Source organism: Salvia miltiorrhiza, chromosome 3, assembly GCF_028751815.1.
Source record: "Salvia miltiorrhiza cultivar Shanhuang (shh) chromosome 3, IMPLAD_Smil_shh, whole genome shotgun sequence".
NCBI classification, from domain to species: Eukaryota; Viridiplantae; Streptophyta; class Magnoliopsida; order Lamiales; family Lamiaceae; genus Salvia; species Salvia miltiorrhiza.
This window is the reverse complement of record NC_080389.1, coordinates 4,700,028-4,721,256: the sequence shown is the minus strand read 5'-3', so window position 1 is coordinate 4,721,256 and position 21,229 is coordinate 4,700,028. Positions and strand designations below refer to the sequence as shown.

At 32.7% G+C, this 21,229-nt stretch overlaps 1 protein-coding gene and 2 long non-coding RNA genes across 4 annotated transcripts; 1 reads left to right on the top strand and 2 right to left on the bottom strand.

The window, feature by feature from the left end:
• The first annotated feature begins 1,862 nt into the window (after window positions 1-1,862).
• Window positions 1,863-3,571, top strand: LOC131016994 (uncharacterized). 2 transcript variants are annotated; one of them, XR_009099295.1, is made up of 4 exons: window positions 1,863-2,078; window positions 2,261-2,365; window positions 2,960-3,022; window positions 3,255-3,571. It is a non-coding gene; the product is annotated as an uncharacterized LOC131016994 (long non-coding RNA). The 2 variants fall into 2 exon arrangements; XR_009099296.1 differs by lacking the exon at window positions 2,960-3,022.
• Window positions 3,572-7,241: 3,670 nt separating this feature from the next.
• On the bottom strand, window positions 7,242-9,794 carry LOC131018166 (replication protein A 70 kDa DNA-binding subunit D-like). Its single transcript, XM_057946884.1, has 7 exons — window positions 9,758-9,794; window positions 9,337-9,516; window positions 9,128-9,236; window positions 8,906-9,030; window positions 8,711-8,792; window positions 8,483-8,600; window positions 7,242-8,320 (listed from the first exon to the last, which is right to left on the bottom strand). The coding sequence occupies exons 1-6, from the start codon at window positions 9,792-9,794 to the stop codon at window positions 8,561-8,563; spliced, it is 573 nt and encodes a 190-aa protein (XP_057802867.1). The 3' UTR covers window positions 7,242-8,320; window positions 8,483-8,560.
• Window positions 9,795-14,437: 4,643 nt separating this feature from the next.
• On the bottom strand, window positions 14,438-15,376 carry LOC131017004 (uncharacterized). The gene is made up of 2 exons (XR_009099312.1): window positions 15,020-15,376; window positions 14,438-14,735 (listed from the first exon to the last, which is right to left on the bottom strand). It is a non-coding gene; the product is annotated as an uncharacterized LOC131017004 (long non-coding RNA).
• Window positions 15,377-21,229: the final 5,853 nt, after the last annotated feature.

Sequence of the window (21,229 nt, the reverse complement as noted above, 5' to 3'; positions counted from 1 at the left end):
ATGAGGAAGCCCTTCCTCACGACACAATGCTTACTTATATGACTATTAATGATGAAACGCATGCACGCTATCTATGATTATGAAAATGCTTAGTAGGCACAGGATTTGAAAGAAGGCTCCCGTGTCTTGCAGATGCTATAGTTTGTCAATAAAATGTTAATTAACTTAAATTTTAGTTTTTGGGAACTCCCACTAAGTACTTTTGTACTTAGCCCCATTATATATTTAATTGTGCAGGTTGAGCTGTGATGGATGATGAAGAGTTGCTGAGCGGAGCTTTTGTCTAACTTAGAATAAGCTCAAAGAGGATACATGTCTTCATACATGTATCCCGGTTATCTCGGTTATCCCGGTTTACTTGGGTTCATCGAGTATCCTTTTTAATTATATGCGTCGATTCATTAATGTCTTTATTTTCATTTCAGTAATTAATGCTAGTTACCCATGTCAATTATCGAGTAATAAACAAGTCAAACACGCCCCCCTTTCTAACCCCGCTCCTTAATTCTCTTTCCTAGTCACGATTTCCCAAATTAGCTATCTTTAGCTAAGTCCGGTCGTGACAAAACACTTCTTAACATATAAAAGTTTAGCTATTTATCTCTCCACTAGGACCACTACACACAAATTCAACATTTTCTTATATCCTCCAAATTAAATCCTATCATATAGTTATTTATTTCCAACAGTGGAGTTAGACTTTTAATTTAGGGAGATCCAATTTTTTTCAATAAAAATTAAAAATTAAATTAAAAATAAATAATACCCGCTCCGTCCCAACGAAAGCGGTGTGCTTCTTTTCGGCACGGAATTTAAGGAAAATAAGATTGTAGTGTAAAAATGTGTAAAGGCGTGTGGTGCCACATTGTTTGTAGTGTAAAATTATTACCAAAAAAGAAAATGCACCACTTTCGTTGGGACGGCTCAAAAAGAAATACGCACCGCTTGATGGAAGGAGTAATTATTAAAATAATTATAATATTATTTAAATTACATAAAAATTAAAACAAAATACTCTCTTATTTTTTTTATTTTGAAACCTCTGCATCGTAACATTTATAAAGTACATCATTTTCGATGTAAGGTGTTAAACAATCATTCAAAAGATTGTCTCTCATACGATTGTGAATAACACTTTTGATCGATGATCATATAGCTGAAAAACTTCTTTCAACTGTAACTGTGACAACTGATAAAGTCAATGACAACTTAACTAACAAATACACCAATGAGAAAATATCATGTTTTCTTGCAAGACGAAGTAACTTTTTTATATCATTTCAAAAAATAAAACTCTAGGATCCAAACACGACATACATAAAATTAATTATGTTTTGACTTCATTAAAATGTTGATTTGATTCTAAAGCTTGAATGTCAAACACAATGTAAAATAGCTCAACTTAATTGATATATACTCCCTCCGTCCCATTAGTAGTGTCCCACTTTCCTTTTTGGGTTGTCCCATTAGTAGTGTCTCATTCCCTTTATGGCAATATTCTCTCTCTATACCTAATATTTAAATAATTTTCACTAACCCACTTTATCTACTTTCTACACACTCCTTAATCTCCGTGCCCAAAAGAAATGGGACACTACTAATGGGATGGAGGGAGTAATAGTTAAGATTTTTCATTTTCTCCGCTCTCACTACAAGAAATAGTAGTATTTGTGACAAACTTTTGTGACAAAATCAGATTTTGTTATATTTGTACATTTTATGTGAGGAAATTTAATATCATCACATAAAATTCTTATATTTCAAAACAAAAATAAAAAATGGGGTCATTTTTATATTTATCTTAAAGTTAAAGTCCTCATACGCAAAAAGTAAAAACTAGAATTTATTCTCTTCAATCTTCATTTTCGATCGGCTGACTCTGACTTCAAAAAAAAAAACAAAAAACAAACAAACAAACGATTTCATATCTTCTCAATCTTCTCTCAATCTTAAACAAATTTTCTGCATCGATTTACCTAAAACCAGATTTTCCTATTCCAATCACTGCAACGAAAATGAGAAGAGACCTGCAATTAATCTGATTCATGGAATAGTATCGAAACTTGCAGCGTCTTCAGGTAATCTCTCCCCACTCTCTCTTCGAGATCATGCAGCGATAGTTGCTCGCCACTCCTTTGGCTTGAATTCTGGTAATAGAGTCGATCTATTATCTATAGATCGTTGTCTCTAATTTCAAGTCCATTGCCTCTAATTTCATTTTTTCCTCCTAAATTTCTCCTAATTTTATTTTTATTTTTAGATTATGCAGTGATACATACAATCTAGAATACATATTTTTTTTTCGGATCTGAGGCTCCTTATTCTGGTATATTGTGGCGCTTTGAGTGTGGAAACAGATTTTGGGGTAAGTTTTTTTGGTGCATTTTTGTTGTAGTTTGTGATTAACAATTATAGAAATGGCTGTTAATAAAAATTAAATTTATTTGAAGTAGTGTTGCACTATGAATTAGTGATGTTCTGTGCTGTTGAAGTTTCAACCTTAGTGATTCGAATCCTTTAATTATTATCAAAGTATGTTTCATTTTTCATAGCATCTATTTTTTTAGGCGTTTTTTATTGCATCTGTGTGTGAATGACATGAGGCAATCTTGAGATTGATATATACTGAAGGGTGGGATTGATAGTTAATATGTGTTAACTAATGGTGTAAAGCATTGTGTATGGAAAGTTCTAATATGCCTAATTGAATAATTGTAGAAAACGAAAAAGATTACCAAGAAAATCATTTCCACGTTTCCAATCTCTTTCAACAGAGCGGCATAATTGTGAAGATTTATAGGTAGCAGAGGATACATGTAGCTCTTAAATATTGAGTGTTTTGTGTAATCTTTTTAAAATTTGCGACTTAGCTAGTGGTGGGATGATCATTTTTATGATCTTTATTTCTGCTATAGTTGTTGTGTATTTTGCTGTTACATTTGCATGCATCCTTTTGCAGGAACAATATCTCTTCTGCTATGAAGCGATTCTCGAAGAGCTAAAACGCTTCATACTGCTAATGGTATATTCCACTCAAACCATCATTTTTTTAGATTGCCAAGTATCTTTTAGTATCATGGTAACTTTAGCTTTGTTTAGGTATTAGGAGCTTTGTAGTATTATTATTTTTGGATTTCTTCCTCCTTGAATAGATTTTGGATTACTCGAGGTAGCATCAGTAAAAATGTCAATCTATTTCAACTATCAACTTCTTTTTACCTTATTTGTTGATGGTCATTACTCTTGGTGTGCAGCACTCAAGGAGTTAGTCTACCCAATAGCCCTTTTCACCTTAGAAGTGATAAAGGTTGCAGCAGGAGATACAGTAGTGAAATAGGTTGCAGCTGGAGAAACAGAGGAACAACCAAATTTGTTTGAGGCAGAGAGAATGGCAAGCAGAGAGAACTTGTTTTGGCAATGCAAAGAACCAACCACCATATTTGATTTGTATATAAAACTGAGCTCTAAAAGTAGGATCATTAGTGAAGTAGGTTTCTCATTCGGATTGGATTTGTAAGAGTCTTGTATATATATATATATACATTGTTAAATTGAGGCATTTGTTACAAAATTTCAAGCAGGTATAAATTTTAAAATTAATGGTATATGTTTTATAATTAGGAATGTGATGAAAATTAAAACTATTTGTGAGAAATTTTTACCTTATAATTAGAGGTTTTTGTGATAAAAAAATAAGACTATTTGTGAGGATATTTTTCCTCACATAAGCATGAGACTCTAATGTGAGGAAATCAAGTTTTCCTCACATAATACTATATGTGAGGACCCTATCGTGACGACTTTGTGACGAATTATTTTTCCTCACATATAGTTTTTTGTGATGAAAATATACCCTTTTGTGACAAAAAAATTCATTGCAAAAACTCAATTTTTTTGTAGTGTCTACTGTCTTCCTCATCCTCAAGGAGCATATTCATCTTTCAAAAATAACATTTTTATCCCACTCTATTAACATCATCTCCATATATAGGTGATTCTAGCATGCATGTAAACCGCCGAGCAAAGGTACCGGATAATTATTTATTGCATTCTTAAATTGATATTTTATGTGTAACCCTATTTTTCACCTTGAATGGGTCCTCAAACGAAAATCTGATGTCGGTATATGTTTTGAAGGTCTAAAGTTTAAACGTGAATGTCTCTAAATATAGATTGTTTATTTGAACTGTACGGAGTTTGACCAGTGTTAGTAAATGATTCATAGCCACTTGATGCACACTATAATTAATCATACACATTTAAAAATATCATATCGACGGCTGCATAGTAGAAATATCGGACCGAAAAATCTCAAAACAGATCGGCAGCGATTTCTATACGCTTAATTAAAGTCAGAGAAATACAAGAGAGATGAGAGTTTTCAGTGACCATGGCTGGATTCGGGTGGCAGCGTCAAGAAGAACACGACCTTTCTCTAACGTGATGGTGGCTGAGATTATGGTTGTCTTTTATGAAATCACACTAAACACTAGCATCATCAATTGGAACCCATTGAGATTTACACCGATTCCATGTTAGCGGCGCAGCGAGGGTGGTGGTCAACACGGAAGATAATACTCATTTCGTCCCATTATAAGTGGCTTAAAATTTTTCAACGCGAGAATTAAAGAATATGTAAATTGGTAAAAAATGATAGTGCCTACACTTTTTAAGTTATATATTGCATATTCTTCCCTGCGGTCGCTGCTGCTGACGGCGACTGGAGTGGACGCCAGTGATGACTGGACGGCCGGCGATGATTGGACGCCGACGACTGGGCGGCTGGCGCGACGGCATGTACAAGTTACAGACGTGAAGTCTTGATTTTTTTTTTTTGAAACAGTAAAGACGTGACGTAGTCTAATTTGATGGGGGTGAATAGTTGATTTTTAATTGTTTGTTTTGTTTTATTTACATATAAAATTTAAATAAAAATAAAATATAAAATATGAAATAAAAGTATTAAAAAGTCAAAGTGCACTTTAATTGTTTAAGTTAAAAATAATTGTGTAACTTATGTATTATAAAGTGGGACTATATAACTTGTGTTTTTATGAAAAATGGTTATGTGATATTTCCCACCATTTCCACGTCCATCCCACATGAGTCATGCGTATTTTAAGAACTTCATAACGTGCGCAGTTGAATGTACTTATTATAATTATTATTCATATTAATTAAATATTAGTGGCAATCTAAAGCCACATGATTTCCGGTTTTCATAAAAAAAAGGCCACATGATTTCCAATGTTCCTTTAACTTAATGCCACATGATTTTTAAAGTGGACTTAAAAAATGACTATAAAACTTAAAAGTTGTCCATTAATTTTTTAGTTGTAAATTCGATATTTTGAGTTAGAATTCACAACCAAGTCTATTTTTAATTGTGAAAATTCTAGTTTAAAACTTGAATTCATAACTAAGATAATTTTAGTTGTGAATTGTAGCTTTAAAACTCGAATCTATAACAAAACTAGATTTTCGAGTTCTGAATTTTAGTTTTAAAACTCGAATTCACAACCAAGACTATTCCTAATTGTGAATTGTAGTTTTAAGACTTCAATTCACAATTAATCAAGTGATAGAATTCTAGTTTGAAAATCTAAATTTACAAACCAACATAACTAGTTGTGAATTCGAGCTTTAAAACTCGAATTAACAACCACACTAGCAATTCAGTTGTGAATTCATCAAAATGATTGTGAATTTAAGAATATTATTAACACAAACTCACCTAGGGATGGCAACGGGCCGGATTTGGACCCGATCTCATCAATACCAGATCCAGATTTGTTTCATTTTACTAGATCCAGATCCAGATCCAGATCCGCAGATCTGAAAATTTAGGATCCAGATCTAGATCCGTGGGTCCGCGGGTCTAGATCCATGGATGTATTGTTTTTAAATTAAATTAAAAAAATTACAAAATTAACAACATCTAGTTTTCTTCATAAAAAATATTGCACAAAACAAAGTATTTTAATTTGTAATTCTAATTTGTTTATTATGTTTAATGTTTAATATATTTAATATTATTAATAAAATAAATATAATAAATAAATAATATATATTAAATAAAACAGATCCACGGGTCGCATCTGGATCAGATCCGGATCTCAGATTTCAAGATCCAGATCCAAATCCGTTTTAAAAATTGAGATCAAGATCCGCGGGTCCACAAAATTAAGATCCAGACCTTGAAAAACGGATCTGGACCGGGTCCTATGACCCAAAATAGCCCGATTTGACTCAAATATGGCTCATGAACGCTGAAATTTAAAATAATTAGCTTGTTTTTGCAAGTTCGAAACAATTAAAGTTGGCCTATTTTTGCAAACCGCCCTAAAATAGTGGCTTAAAAAAAATTAAACTCTCTTGCGCTCTCAAAGTTCGACGGTGCAGATCGAATAAAAATTAGCCGTACGTAGCCGCCACACTGGAAACAACCATCATAGTGAAAAAATGGTAAGCTTTTGATATTTTGGTTTGATATTTTGGTTTTCGTATTGTATACTAATGCAGCTCTTTAAGAATTATTCCATCTCCTATTTCAGTGTTGTTAGTTTGCTCCAAGCTGTTGGCTTAAGGTTAAGGGGATGTTTAATGAATATGATTTTTGTTTACGAAAGAGTGTTGTTTAAGTTATATACTTTTGCATATTCTTCTAGATCTCATGTTTGAATCGTTGATGATGATATGGATGATTTTATCTACATAAATGACAAATGAGAGATTGTTAGTGTACCTTGATTAGTTTGTCATTAATCAAAGTTGGATTTGCAATGAAATTTATGCGAAAGACACCAAATTAACTATCCTCTCAACCAAAAAAAGAAAGAAAGAAGAAGCTAAAACTAACCATATCATCTTAATTTGGATCTACAACATTGGCTGGCTTTAATTAGAGAAATCTAATGCTTGCCAGTCGGTGGTTGTTTGTTTTCTTATGATTATTTTCGTTTAATATACGTTGATTGTTCAGATGTCACATTAATGCATAAGGCATGGTGAGTAGTTAATTACATAAATATTAGCTCTATTGTATCTTAATAAAACTAGTAGAGGAAACGTGTGTTGCACGTGTTATGCTTGATAGTATAATATAATATTATGCAAAAAGTTAACATCATATTTAATGCATGCAATTCAAAATATCATTATAAAAATGATTGTGAATAAAATTTGATATACCTATTTAATTTTAAAAAGTCAAATATTGCTTTTATGTAAAAAATTAAAAAGTAAAAGCAAATACATCAACTACTAATTAGTCTAAACTATTAAATGTGAATCTATATTCACATCAAATCTTCTCTACTTTGACTTTGATGGGTGGAGAAAATTTCTTTCTCTTATTTTTGTTTTCAGAGATAATCTTTTTCAATGTGCAATCATCATCATCTTCATCTTCATCGCTTGTAATGTCAATATAATCATCAAGAACTTTTTTTTGTGATTTTTCGTTTTCCCCTTCCTTGCACTTCATGAGGCTGCACTTGTAACTCCACCGCTCCAGTTTGCTTGGTCTTTTTAGTTGTTGTTTTGATTTCTCCCACTTCATTTGACATGGCCTTCTTGCCTATTTTTTTCTTTCCCTTTTTTTGTTTTGTCTTGGGTGCCTTCTTAACTATTTCTTCCCTTTCTTCTTCATGATCTTTTGTTTCTTCAATTGAAGTTACCATCGACTTCATTACAGCATTCATCGGGTCACATTCTATCTTCTGGATTGCACTTGCTATAAGATTTAGCTTTCCCCTATCATCAAGTTTTGCATGCTTTATAGTAGTCATAAACCGTATTTCTGTTGAATTTGGAGCGGCCAAACCTCTATAGTACGCAGAATCGTTTTCATCCTGGGAAATTAGATATTTAAATTATCATCATGAGTAAATTTCTTAAAAATTGATAGTACTTGTTATTTTGACAAACGACTATTGACGAAAAAAATTAAAACTTACGTGACTGATTGATGAAATATACTCATCCACCGAGCATCCTACATATACTGCTGCAACCTCATCGAACATTGTAATATTTGCATCATAATCTCCTTGTATGACATTTAAGGTTATTCTAAACGTGGAATTGTACGTTAAAAATATTAATATTAATGACATGTATTTTTGTATAAAATTTTTATGTGTTTGTACTATTGTCTTTACCTCGGTGTTGTCTCAACAACCTCCTCATTGCATTTTTTGCATATTGTAGTTTCAGCATTCTTTGGGCATGATGTTGAGCACGTTTTACAGGAATTATACCATATTGATGCTTTATTTTCGACCTCTTAAACTATTCCCATAAAACAATAGTAAGATTCCTGAAAGATCAAAATAGAAAATTGTGATAAATAAAAAAATAAATCTCAATTAATATATAAGTATAGATAAACGAAAAAGAAAAGAAATAAGCAACTAATCATTTGCAAAGATTATTCTGCGAAGGAGAATAGGGAATGCATGTTCAATTTGTTATGTAGTACCTTCACCAGCATATGCTGATTTTCTTTAAGGTCTTTCAACGTCACTTCCTTTGCATTTGTCATTTTTTGAATCATTTTTTATGCTGTTATCCTTAATGGATCATAAGTTTCATAGGATCTGCATTCACGACATAAGAATAAGACAAGTTAAATGATTGATTGGATTACTATATTAATAAAATATAAAATAAATAATTAAAAGAACAGTTTCCATTATTTATTCCATACCTTTGCTTCATATGTTTAATCTCTGGACATTCTGGTGAAGTTTGTAATACGGATCTCACTGTACTTTGCAATTGCAAAGCACCTGACATGTAATGTATTTTGTTATTTATGGTGCTAATATATATATAAATTAAATGTATTTTGTTATTAATGGTGGTAATATATAAATTAAAATTTTAGTTGTGCATGATTTACCTAAAAACTTTTTTGCAGCGACATTTGTGATGACAATAATTGGATTTTGCTCTAAAACTTTTTGTAGCTTATCTCCTTCATTTATGGCCATATCTTCCCAAAGACTGATTTCCATAAATTGATTCCTGTATCATTAAAAATAATTAAAAGTGATTAAATAATTATGAATTTTATTTAAAAAATGAACAAATAATGACATCATATAAAAAACAAATTACTTACTCTTTGTTTACGATAGTTATGTCTCTCACTGTTTTTGAATGTGCACCCGATGTGGTTTTCATTGGTACCATTTTACTATTTTCAACTCGTACCAAAGTTCCAAAGACATCTGCTCAGTATATATACAAACGTAAATGATATACATGAAATATATGTTCTAATTAGTAATAATAAAATTGAAATATAGATGTTGAAATATATGCTCTTACCGAAATCTTCTTTTTTGTCAAACTTTGATTCTATATCCTTGAACTCAACAAAATTGTATTGTATCTTCATATCAATACTATCAAATGTTTCGGTCACAACAGTGTACTTTTTGAGAATCAATTCTTTTTCAGGATGTATGCTAGGATATCGCCCATCAACTTGTCTAACCTCTCCATTAGCTAGAGATTAAATAGGTTTTATCCACCTCAAATTTTCGGACAAAATTATTTATATCTCCATTGAACATTAATATTGCTCCAATTTGGACACCCTGCAAAGTTCATAAATGTAAACATTCATTTGAAATATATTTGTAAGTTTAAATTTTTGTATAAGACTCACCTCGTTGTCCATAAGTATCAATTTCGAAAATAACTTTAACATGAGAATTATATATAAAACTTAGCAAAATATAAATACCTTGTTCTTCTCTGGAGATGATATCATCTGCACTCATACTTGTTGATAGTGATGAAGTAGTATTGAGATTATTGTTACGAACGAAAGGTGTTGTTGGAATTATCTTTTTGATGTTTTGATGCCAACCTATTTCGCCTCTTGGAAAAAGGAGTGGATATTGCAATGGATCATAACATCCATAATAATGTTTTATTCTATGTCTCTCACCCGAATAAGCATGAACCACAATATCTCGCTCAAATGGTATATTGCAATGGATAGCTGCAACTTGATCTGCATGTGGAGAATTATATACTCGTTGATCTAAATTCACATCTTTTGAAATATGTAGTTGAACATTATCCATTGAAGGATAATCTTTCAATCTTCGAAAAACTTTTGCATATGGATTGACTTCCAAAATTTTTATGATCTTCTTCACTACTGTTTCTGAGATATTTTGATTTTGCATTATGTTCATTCTGTTCTCTACCTCACTTCCTGTTTCATAAAAATATAATTGAAAAAAGCCAGGGGTTGAATCTTGTGGTGTCAATCCCGGAAGATCATGATAAACCATTCCTTGTGCTCGGAAAGAATAAATTCCTCGTCTTGAAGATGCAAGCTCTTTATCCAATTTCACTCCAAATGAAGTAAATGAGAATATAGAATTGTATGAGCTGATATTTCTTCGGAAATCCATAGCTTCTTGTGATTCAAATGTAAACAATTCATATAATTCTTCGGGAATTTCAGAAAATGGAAGTATAACCTTTCCATTATCACAACAAAAAGTAGGAGGCTCGTATTGAAATTTTGTAGCTCCGCAATAAGTGCAATCAGACACCTTTTTTAATTCATTTAGTATAGAACCTGAATGCATAAACAAAAAAAATAAATTTAATAAAAAAATATTTTTCTATAAATAAATGCTATTCTGAAAACATTGTATTACTTACTATTGATATCACATGAATTCTGTTGTTTTAATTTCGAACGTTTCCTTTTCATTTGTGAAAGTCTTCTTTGTCGATATACCTCTGTAGCTATAATATAAAATCATAAGAAAAATAAGCCAAAAAAAAAAAAACCAACTCATGAAATTAAGATGCAGGTTAAGGACACATGTTTGAGATTGATCATGCTATATTGACATTATATATTTAATTTTATTTTTTTTTTACCTGGAAGGGAGTTTGATGTGGATGAAAAATTCCGAGCACTCATACTTAATTCGGCACAAAGAAATAAAAAATAAAAAACCTGTAATATTGAGGTTTGAATTAGATATATATATATAAATATAGGGGGCCACTCCAATGAGACCCCCTAATTTTAGTGAGATCTAGGGCACGAATGAGTGCGTTTATTTTATCAATCATATGGCTGATATTGTATCTGGAGGGTGATTTTTTTTCGCAGGGTTCGAATCCTGGAGGGAGCAGAATATTTTAAATTTTGTTATTCATCAGTATATACTGCGTTGTTCATCAGTATATACGGCCATGTTCATCAGTATATATGTCTTATTCATTACGAATTTTTTAAATTTTATTTTTCATCAGTATATACATCTTGTTCATTAGATATATGTCTTGTTCATTAGTATTATATGTCTTATTCATTGTACTCATGTTACACGAAAAATAGGGGGTCTCACTGGAGCACGCCCCTATATATATATATATATATATATATAATAATAATAATTTGCCCCGGGTTCGAATCCTGCTGGTGGCGAGTTTTTCTCTTTTTTTACTAAATACGTCTGTTCGTTAGTTATGTTGATCTGTTCGTTAAACAGAGAATTATTATATATTTCATTTTGAACAAGTCTATACATTTTACGAACAGATCAACATAACTAACAAACAGACGTATTTAGTAAAAAAAGAGAAAAACTCGCCACCAGCAGGATTCGAACCCGGGGCAAATTGCTGTTCATGCGGTACATTGATTTGTTCGTAAAAATTGTAGATCTGTTCGCTTTTATTTCACGAATTCTCTATTCTCTAAATATTTAGCATTCTCTGTTTAACTTTCCTCTATATATATATAGAGAGAGAGAGAAGAGTTCAACAGAGAAGCTAAATATTGTGGAGAATAGAGAATTCGTAAAATAAAAACGAATAGATCTATAATTTTACTGAACAGATCAATGTACCGCATGAACAACAATTTGCCCCGGGTTCCAATCCTGCTGGTGGCGAGTTTTTCTATATTTTTACTAAATACGTCTGTTCATTAGTTATGTTGATCTGTTCGTAAACTATATAGATTTGTTCATGATGAATAAAAAGATAATTCTCTGTTGAACTCAACCCTATATATATATATATATATAGGGATGGGATCAAGTGAGAATTACATCTTTTTGTGAGAATGGGGAACGACATGAACAACGATTGTTCAACATTAAGTCATGAACATCGCTGTTCATGCGTCACATGAACAACGATTGTTCAACATTAAGCCATGAACATCGTTGTTCATGCGTCACATGAACAACGATGTTCATGACTTACTGTCATGAACATCGCTGTTCATGTGCTTATGTTCATGTATTTTATGGATTTGTTCATGGTTCTCCATGAACATCGTTGTTCATGCGTTTTTGTTCATGTATTTTATGTATTTGTTCATGGTTCGCACATGAACATCGTTGTTCATCAGTTCGCATATGATCCTCTCCCTATATATATATATATATATATATATATATAAATAACCTGGCTGAATTGGAAAGTGAAGGTGGTCTTGCTAAATCTGCATCTACAAAATCACCCAGTCCATCACTTAAGAATAACATAATAAGGTCGGTTATCTACTTGAACAAACATATAATTAGATCTGTTATTTTTTTTTAATATTTTTATAATTTGAATGATTCATTCAGTCTTACCATCTGTGTGTTATGTATCTACAAAATCATCCAGTCCATCACTTAAGAATAACATAATAAGGTCGGTTATCTACTTGAACAAACATATAATTAGATCTGTTATTTTTTTTAATATTTTTATAATTTGAATGATTCATTCAGTCTTACCATCTGTGTGTTATGTAGCACCTTTTACGTATGTATACATTATAGAACCATTTAAATATAATGAATTGTTGCATCTATATATCTTGTATACTCATGAAACTTACATTCAACTATTCATGGCTTCAAGCGAAAGTGCAACCTATCTATAACAACGGTAAATCTCTCCTAAATTTTTCTCCGGCAAACACGAGCAAAATATGCGTACTATTGTTGGAGGGGCTCTCGGTCGGAGGATTCCGGCAGGGGCTTGCGGCTGAGGATGGTAAAGATGCGTTCTTCGGTGGTCTTGGATGGTGAGAGAAACAATTAATGTGGAATTTTTCTTGAGTGTAGGGAGTCAGAGGATTTTTTAGGACGGTAACTTAGGTTGATTTGAAAATTAGGACAATAACTTTCGAACTTGTAAAAATAGGACACTAACTAATAAGCGTTGCACCCGCAGGACATTTCTCGGTCAATTATCGAACTTTCGAACTTTCCCGCATGGACCAAGCACATGGCATCCTATCTTGAGCCGTAAAAATGACGTGCTTGCCACATAATCAACCCCTCCGTATGGGTTGTCATGTGCTTAGTCCATGCAGAAAAGTCCAAAAAATCAATAATTGGCTCAGAAATGTCATGCGGGTGCAACGCTTATTAATTAGTGTCCTATTTTTACAAGTCCGAAAGTTATTGTCCTAATTTTCAAATCAACATAAGTTACGTACTGTCCTAAAAAACCTCCTGACTCTGAGTGTAGGCATGCGAAGAGAAACAAATAGGATTAGGAAAAAAGAGTGATCCAATCATATTTAGAGTTCAATTAGTATACAATATGTATTATAATAATAATATATATCGCTTGATTAATGTAGGATTCTTCTTCTTCTAATACAAAGAATTGTGACTAATATATATCGCTTAAGAATACAATTAAAGAATAATACAAAGAATTGTGACTAATATATATTGCTTAAGAATAGAATTAAAGAATTATGATTAGTGTAGGAATAATAAGAAAACAAAGAATTGTCACTAATATATTGTAACACCCAGCATTTTCACCACAGTATATATATTATTAATATTGTTTTCTATGATTTTAAAGAAGAAAGAGAAGTCTCAATTTTTATGCAAAACCTGAACTTAGTTATTTAACGAGCAGATTATATCGAGATTTTTAAAATCATAGAAGCCCGAGTATTTCATGATTTTAAGGTTGATAGAATTTTATGCAAAAAGCCCAACAAGTATGGATAAATGGGCCAAAAGTTGTGTAAGAGTAGAAAGCCCGATAGTTATTTTGGGCTGGAGTAGTCGAGCCCAAGTTATTATATATGAATTCAATATTAGATTAGCCCAATAACTGTTATGGGCCCAGTGCGTAATGAAAAGCCCAAATCCATATATTATTTCAATTTGTCCAAATACTTGAATGTTCAGCTTACAATCAGATTAAATTAGCTATACTTATTTTGTGAAGAAACACGTATCATGTGATTCAACACGTAGCTCTTCACTTTTAACGCAGCTGTGTGTAATAAACCGACTCTGATATTATAAGTCTCTTCTCTCTCGTTAAACCATTTTCCTCACTCTGCAAATCTAACCCAGCCAAGCAGTTGTCCTCCAATACATAAATCATGCTCAACAGTTGTCACAACAAGCAATTCAACCCAAGCAGGTAGTACTCTTTTATACAGTTCAGTAATTCATTCGTAAACAACAGTCGAGAATAACAGAATTAGACAATAGTTACATCTAGTTCTAATTTAAGATACCAAGCAATAAAACTCGACTTTCTTTAGCATCTAGATTATGCTTCCTGTTTTGAAGAGTTTATGGACTGAATAAATACAAAAAGAAAAAAAGAACAGATGAAATTCGAATAGCCACAGTGAAACCAAGGCTGTCTTGTCGAGCCGGTGACGCCTTCCGCCGGCGATGTTCATCGAAGAGCATCGATTTCTGAAATCAAGAGTTTTAAGTCAGAAAAACAAATAGAATAGAAAGAGAAAAAAAGGGGATAGAACAGGGGGTGGGGAACAGCAGCAGCCGCGAGCCACCGCGGCGGAGGCGCAACTGACGGCAGCGACCGCCGGCGCTGCCCATGCCACGGCGTTCCGCGGTGGCCACCACAACAGAGAGAGTTTGAGCGAGAGAGCGAGAGAGATAGAGAGTAAGATAGAAACTGAGACACGGACAGAGAAATAGATGAGAGAAGGATTGAGAGGGAGAAAGAAGGGACATACCTGGGAGGCAGAGGCCGGTGGTGCGTCGGAGACGGCGGCGGTGCGGCAGGGATTACCGGAGGGACGAATCTCAGAGGGGAAAAGAGAGACAGAAACCCTATATATATAAGTTAGGAATTTTAGAGATTTGAGAGAAATTAGGAAAGAAAGAGGAAGAAGAGGGGGAGGAAGGAGAGGAGCCGGCCTCGCCGCGCCGGAGGCGGCGAGGACCGGCGGCGTCGCCGGGTGAAAAGGAGAGGGAGAGTGAGAGACGCAGCTGAGAGAACTGAGAAAGAGAGAGAGAACGCGTGTGAGCACTGAGCAGAGGAAGAGAGATCTGATTTCTTTTAGAAGACTCTAGATTTTAACTCTATTTAATTTCTTATAAAATGGTTAATTATGATTAGACTTAATAATGTTTGGGCCTATTAAATCTCTGATGGGTTTAAACAGTAAACTTGGTGATTGGGCCTTAGTAGTAAATGAGAAGATGGACTTAATCAAATAGGCTTATTATTTAGTTTTAAGCCTATGAATATGTATAAAGGATTATTAGCTATTTGCTAATAATTGGCTTGATTTATTAAATGGCCTTGACATGTAGAATTATTTTAATTAGAGCGAGTGGAGTTATGATTAACGCCAAAATTACGATTATCGTAGTTTAAGTTTTGGTTTAGACAATATGTTGGTATTTATTGACAAGTTCATCAGGTAGCAACCAGTCATAACTATCACCTTAAAACCAACATAAGTATTCTCTAAATAAATTTCATATCATGTTATCATTATTTATTAGTCAGTATTTATATTGAAGGTCAAATACAAGGGAAAAGAAGTAAAGCATTAGTTCAGAGTTACTTGTGTCGTCAGACCACGATCAGGTGGGCTTTCTAAACTCAAAATCTGAAGTGCACACTATTTCATGATGTTTACATGAATGAAGTTATATTAAAGTTATTGACTTGCCAAATTATTTTATGAGCTTGTATGATACCTATCTGGCACCAGAAGTTAATCGAATTCGGATCTTGTTCTATCCAGATGTTAGACAGGATTAGTGTACACAAGGGACCGTGAGCCGATCTAGCATATCGGCCAGCCTAGGACCGTGAGCCGGTTTAACGTATCGGCCGGTCTAGGTCTGTGAGCTGGTTTAGCGTATCGGCCGGTCTAGGACCGTGAGCCGGTTTAGCGTATCGGCCGGTCAGTGACCGTAGAAGGTGGCCACCTTCTCGGCACACAGCTATGGTTGCAGATATGGTAGAGTACAAAGAAGTATGTCTGCAGACGCATATGAAGTTTATGATTATTATAAAGAAGATTTACAGTTTTGGCGTGCACAGGTTATTTAAATAAAACTCTTGTGTGATGCTTGAGATGGCAAGGTCAATATATAGCTCTAAGAGCAAGCTTTAAAGTTATTTCGGCATGTGACCATTGAGTACCTTTTTAGTACTCAGCCCTGCATATGTTTTCTAAATGTGCAGGTTAAGCCGTGATGCAGATGGATGCCGGCAGAGCGAAGCTGTGAAACATAAGTACTAAATTAGGCTCAGGATTCCATGTCTTCATACATGTAATCCACTTAAGCTATTCCGCTGCAACGCTTAGTTCATTTTACTTTATTGATGTGTTGCGAAGATTTCAAACTAATAGCTTACAAAATTATGTCACTTGATACTTAGACAACTTGTCGTTATGTATTGTGAGTTGTCTGCTTTTGAGTTTTAGAAAAGATTGTTTATGATTACCAAATATTTTGGTAAATTATTGTTTAAGCAGGTTAGTGATTTTTATTGAGATCTATTTTCTTTTTCATTTTCTTATTTTATTTTCAGTCACACTTTTTCCCGACTTAACTATTCACTAGCTTAGGTCGGGCTGTGACATATATATCGCTTAAGAATACAATTACAGAATTGTGAACCTTAAAGAATTCCGAGAAAAGCACAAACTAGAAGCGCACATAATTTCTTATATGACGGCACATTCATATGTAACCCCTCGACAAACATTCGAGTTTGATCACCAAAAATCATGCGAAATATTCGGAAACCATGCACATCGTTTTCTACGACTTGCCGTCGGACTCTTGCATAATCGCCATGCTTATTTTCAACACTACAAAGAATCGGACATACCAATAATTGCCGGCAACAGAGAATGGAGGGCAGGCACGACTCGATACACTCATAGATTCAATTATCACCGGCAACGGAGGATGACAAACATCATAACGCGGCGAGGATAGAGCCATCCGTAGCTATTTTATTTATAAACACTCTTTATATATATTTATTAGTATCGCTTAAGAATACAAAGAATTGTGATTAGTGTGGGTTCTTCTATAATAATAATAATAATAATAATAATAATAATAATAATAATAATAATAATAATAACAATAATCATAATAAAATGATATTACATTATTGCCCTTAAAATAAATTAAAAAATAGGGACATAATAGGCAAATCAAATTTTGTAAAACAAGGCTCTTTTATAGGTACTAGCAGTGAGAACGTGCGATGCACGTTAAACACGTGTGTTTTTGTACTATGTAAATACAATTGATAGACATTATTATATAATTTTGAATATTTGTATTTTTTTATTAATTTGATTTTTACTATGTAAATAAAATTCATAGATATTTTTATATAGTTTTGAATATTTGTATGAATTCATTTGACTATAATTGTAATTTAAAAAAGGAATCAATGCAACAATTAATGAATAAATTTACATGCAATAAAGTAGTATTCATAATATACCTCTAAATAAAAATGGAAAAAATTCTACAATAAACATCCTAACTTATCTAAATATGGAGCAAGACGAATTTTAGATCTTCTCTTGTTTGATTTTGATGATTGGGGATGTCTTCTTCTTATTTTTGGTTTGCAACCGAATGTTGTTCAACGGCAAATCGTCGTCACTTGTAATCTCAATGTAATCATCAAACTTTTTTTTGGCTACTCTTCTTTTTTTCTTTGGCGGTTCTGTGGGCTGCAACTCCATCGTAGTTTTTTTCTTTCTAGACGGGTTTATCTTTTTTGATTTCTCGGGTGAATGTTTCTTGTCTTCCTCTTGAGTGGGCTCTTCTTCAATATCATTGATGCTTTACATCGGTTGCGTCTTTTAGATTGCATTTGCTACAATATTGAGATTTCCCCGTTGATCGAATTTTATAGACCATGAGCATCATCATGAAGCGTATTTCTGTGTACACTTGTGTGCTTAATCCTCTATAGTATGTGGAGGTTGTTTCACCCTGTAAAAATGTTTAATTGTTATACTAATTATGTAATATCGAATTTTGTAATATGAATTATTTAAATTATAGTAAGTGTTTAAGTAAGAAATCTTAATTTACCTCTTTGATTGAAGAAAGATCGATATTCATCCACAGAGCATCCTACATATACCTCTGCCGCTTGATCGAACAGTTTAACACGAGCATTGCAGTCGCATTGTATAACATTTATTGTGATTCTGTATCTAGAAATATATGAAATGATAAGAATTATTATATGTTTGTTATTGTGTCATTAACTAATTTTAATTGGTAGTAGGTTTAAATTTGATAATTACCTGGGCGACGTCTCAAGAACTTCTTCATTGCATTGTTTGCATATTGCACTGTCATCAATTTTGGAGAAAGATGTGTTGTAATTTTTACAAGAATCATACAATATTGTTGCTTTATTTTCAACTTTGTCAATAATTCCCGTAAAGCAATACGAAACACCCTAATATATGACAAAAAATAATATATTATAGAAATAGTCGATTATGTACTTTTGAAATGCATCATTAATTTTTTTATATATCGTACCTCCAATAATAAATGTTGATTGTCTCTGAGATCTTTAAGAGTGACTTCCTTTGTTTGTTTTATTTTTTGTGTCATTGCTAATTTAGCAATTGCTAATGCATCATCATCAACATCAGAACACCTGTATATAATATTAAATGATATGTTATATATTTTTTTTAAAATATACTCCCTCCGTCCGCCAAGATTATGGCAATTTGCTTGGGCACGAGATTTAATAAAATTGGTGATGATTTTGATGTAGTGGAGAAAGGGTCCCACCACTTTATGAGATGAGTGGTTGAGATTGAATTTTGAGTGTTATTTTTGTAAATAAAGAGTGTTAGTAAGGATAAAATATTAAAGAGGATGGTGGGACCATTGCCATAAAAGGAAAGTGACATAATCTTGGCGGACACCCGATATAGTAATTGTGACATAATCTTGGCGGACGGAGGGAGTATAATTTATTTATTTTTTTGATACGTACGATTGCATCGGCTGAATCTCTATGCATGTTGGTGTAATTTGCAAGACGGATCTCATCGTATTTTGCAAGAGTATACCACCTATATACACATAAAATAAATTATTAAGTATGTAGTATTTTTTTTTGAAGGGAAGTATGTAGTATTTTACAAGTAAAAAGAAGTAAGTATTATTTTAAGAAAATATATATAATATGTTTGTTACCAAATTTTCTTTTTGTTACGACATAGGGAATTTGCAACAGTTGGCTTCTGTGCAATTATTTGTTCAAGGTCATCTCCTTCATTTTTCGCCATATCTTTCCATAAAGATATTTCTACAATTTCAAATCTGCGAAATTATAAACATTATAAAAATTCAAACTTATAAACATTATAAAAATTAGTAAAAAGTTATAAAATCAAAAGTTTAATACTACAATTCAAATTAGTAAAATCAATTATAAACACTATAAAAATTTAAAATATGATAATTAACTAATTTAATCATCAATCAATTTATAAAAAGTTAATAGAGACACCTTATTCTTCATTGGAGATAATATCGCCTGCAGTTATGGTTCTTGCTAATGAAGTAGAAGTAGAAACCGAATTTGTGTTACGAACCAAAGATATTGGATCAATCTTTCTAATATTTTGATGCCAACCTGTTTCGCCCATTGGAAAAAGAAATGGATATTGCAATGGATCATAACACCCATAATAATGCTTTATTCTATGTCTGTTTCCGGAATGAGCATGAAATTGAAGGATAATCTTTCAATCTTCGAAAGAATTTTGCATACGAGTTGATCTCTAAAATTTTCATGAGCATCTGTACAACTGCTTCTGACAAAACTTGATTTTGCATTACGTTAATTATGTTCTCAACCTCACTTTGTGTGTCATGAAAGTATAGCTGAAAAAATATTGGAGACATATATTGTGGGATCAATCCATGAAGATCATGATAAACCATGCCTTGTGCTCGAAAAGAATAAACTTCTCGTCTTGCAGATGCCAATTCTTTGTCCAATTTTACACCGAACGAAGTAAATGAGAATATATTATTATAAGCACGAATATTCCTTCTGAAATTAATAGCTTCTTCTGACTGGGCTGTAAATAATTCATCCAACTCCGGAGGAACTTCAGAAAATGCAAGTTTTACTTTTCCATTATCACAACAAAAAGTAGGAGGTTCATATTCAAATCTTCTTGCACCACAATGAATGCAATCGGACACATTTTTCAATTCATGTAGCAATGAACCTAAATAGATAAATAATATAATTAAAAAAATATTAATAGTTTATCATAATGTATTAAATGTATTTTAATCTTAAAAGAATGTAATACTTACAATTCAAATCACTTGCATTTCGTTTACGTTTCTTTTGCCTTTGTAGATTTGTTCTTTCTCTATATACCTCATTAGCTGCAATATATACATATAAATATATTAATTAAAAAAATATTTTGATTTGTGTTCATGTTGTGTGATATGTGGTGATTATAACATAGACAATTAATATATATGTATATATATAGATAGGGGGCCGCTTCTTTCCGGCCATGTACCCGTCTTCTTCTTTTCTTTTATGTTGTTTTGTTCCTTTTCTGTGCTTTTGGGAGCCGGGATTTTTAAGGGGCGATGGTTCGGCCGGAGCTTCTGAAAATTTTCCAACTAAGCTTCTTAGGCACCTTTTCTTAAACGAGTACTCATTTTCCTCTTGCTGAGGTTTTAATGAGGCTCGGCCCTTAGTTTGCTCCACTCTGTACTCTCAAGGGTTTTGGTTCTGCCGTCTTTTTTCTCTTTTCCTCTTTAATAAAAATTTTATTTAAAAAAATATAGATAGGGGGCCGCTCCAATGAGACCCCCTAATTTTAGTGAGATCTAAGACACCATCTGGTGCGTTTATTTTATCAATCCTATGGCTGATA

What these genes read in the sequence shown, in the direction of transcription:
- LOC131018166 (XM_057946884.1), bottom strand. Translation starts at nt 9,794, where the DNA reads ATGAGTGCAGATGATATCATCTCCAGAGAAGAACAAG. An exon ending in TGACAAAAAAGAAGATTTCG is followed by an intron (nt 9,237 to 9,336) that starts GTAAGAGCATAT and finishes TATACTGAGCAG; the next exon opens with ATGTCTTTGGAACTTTGGTA. An exon ending in ATTAAACATATGAAGCAAAG is followed by an intron (nt 8,601 to 8,710) that starts GTATGGAATAAA and finishes TCGTGAATGCAG; the next exon opens with ATCCTATGAAACTTATGATC.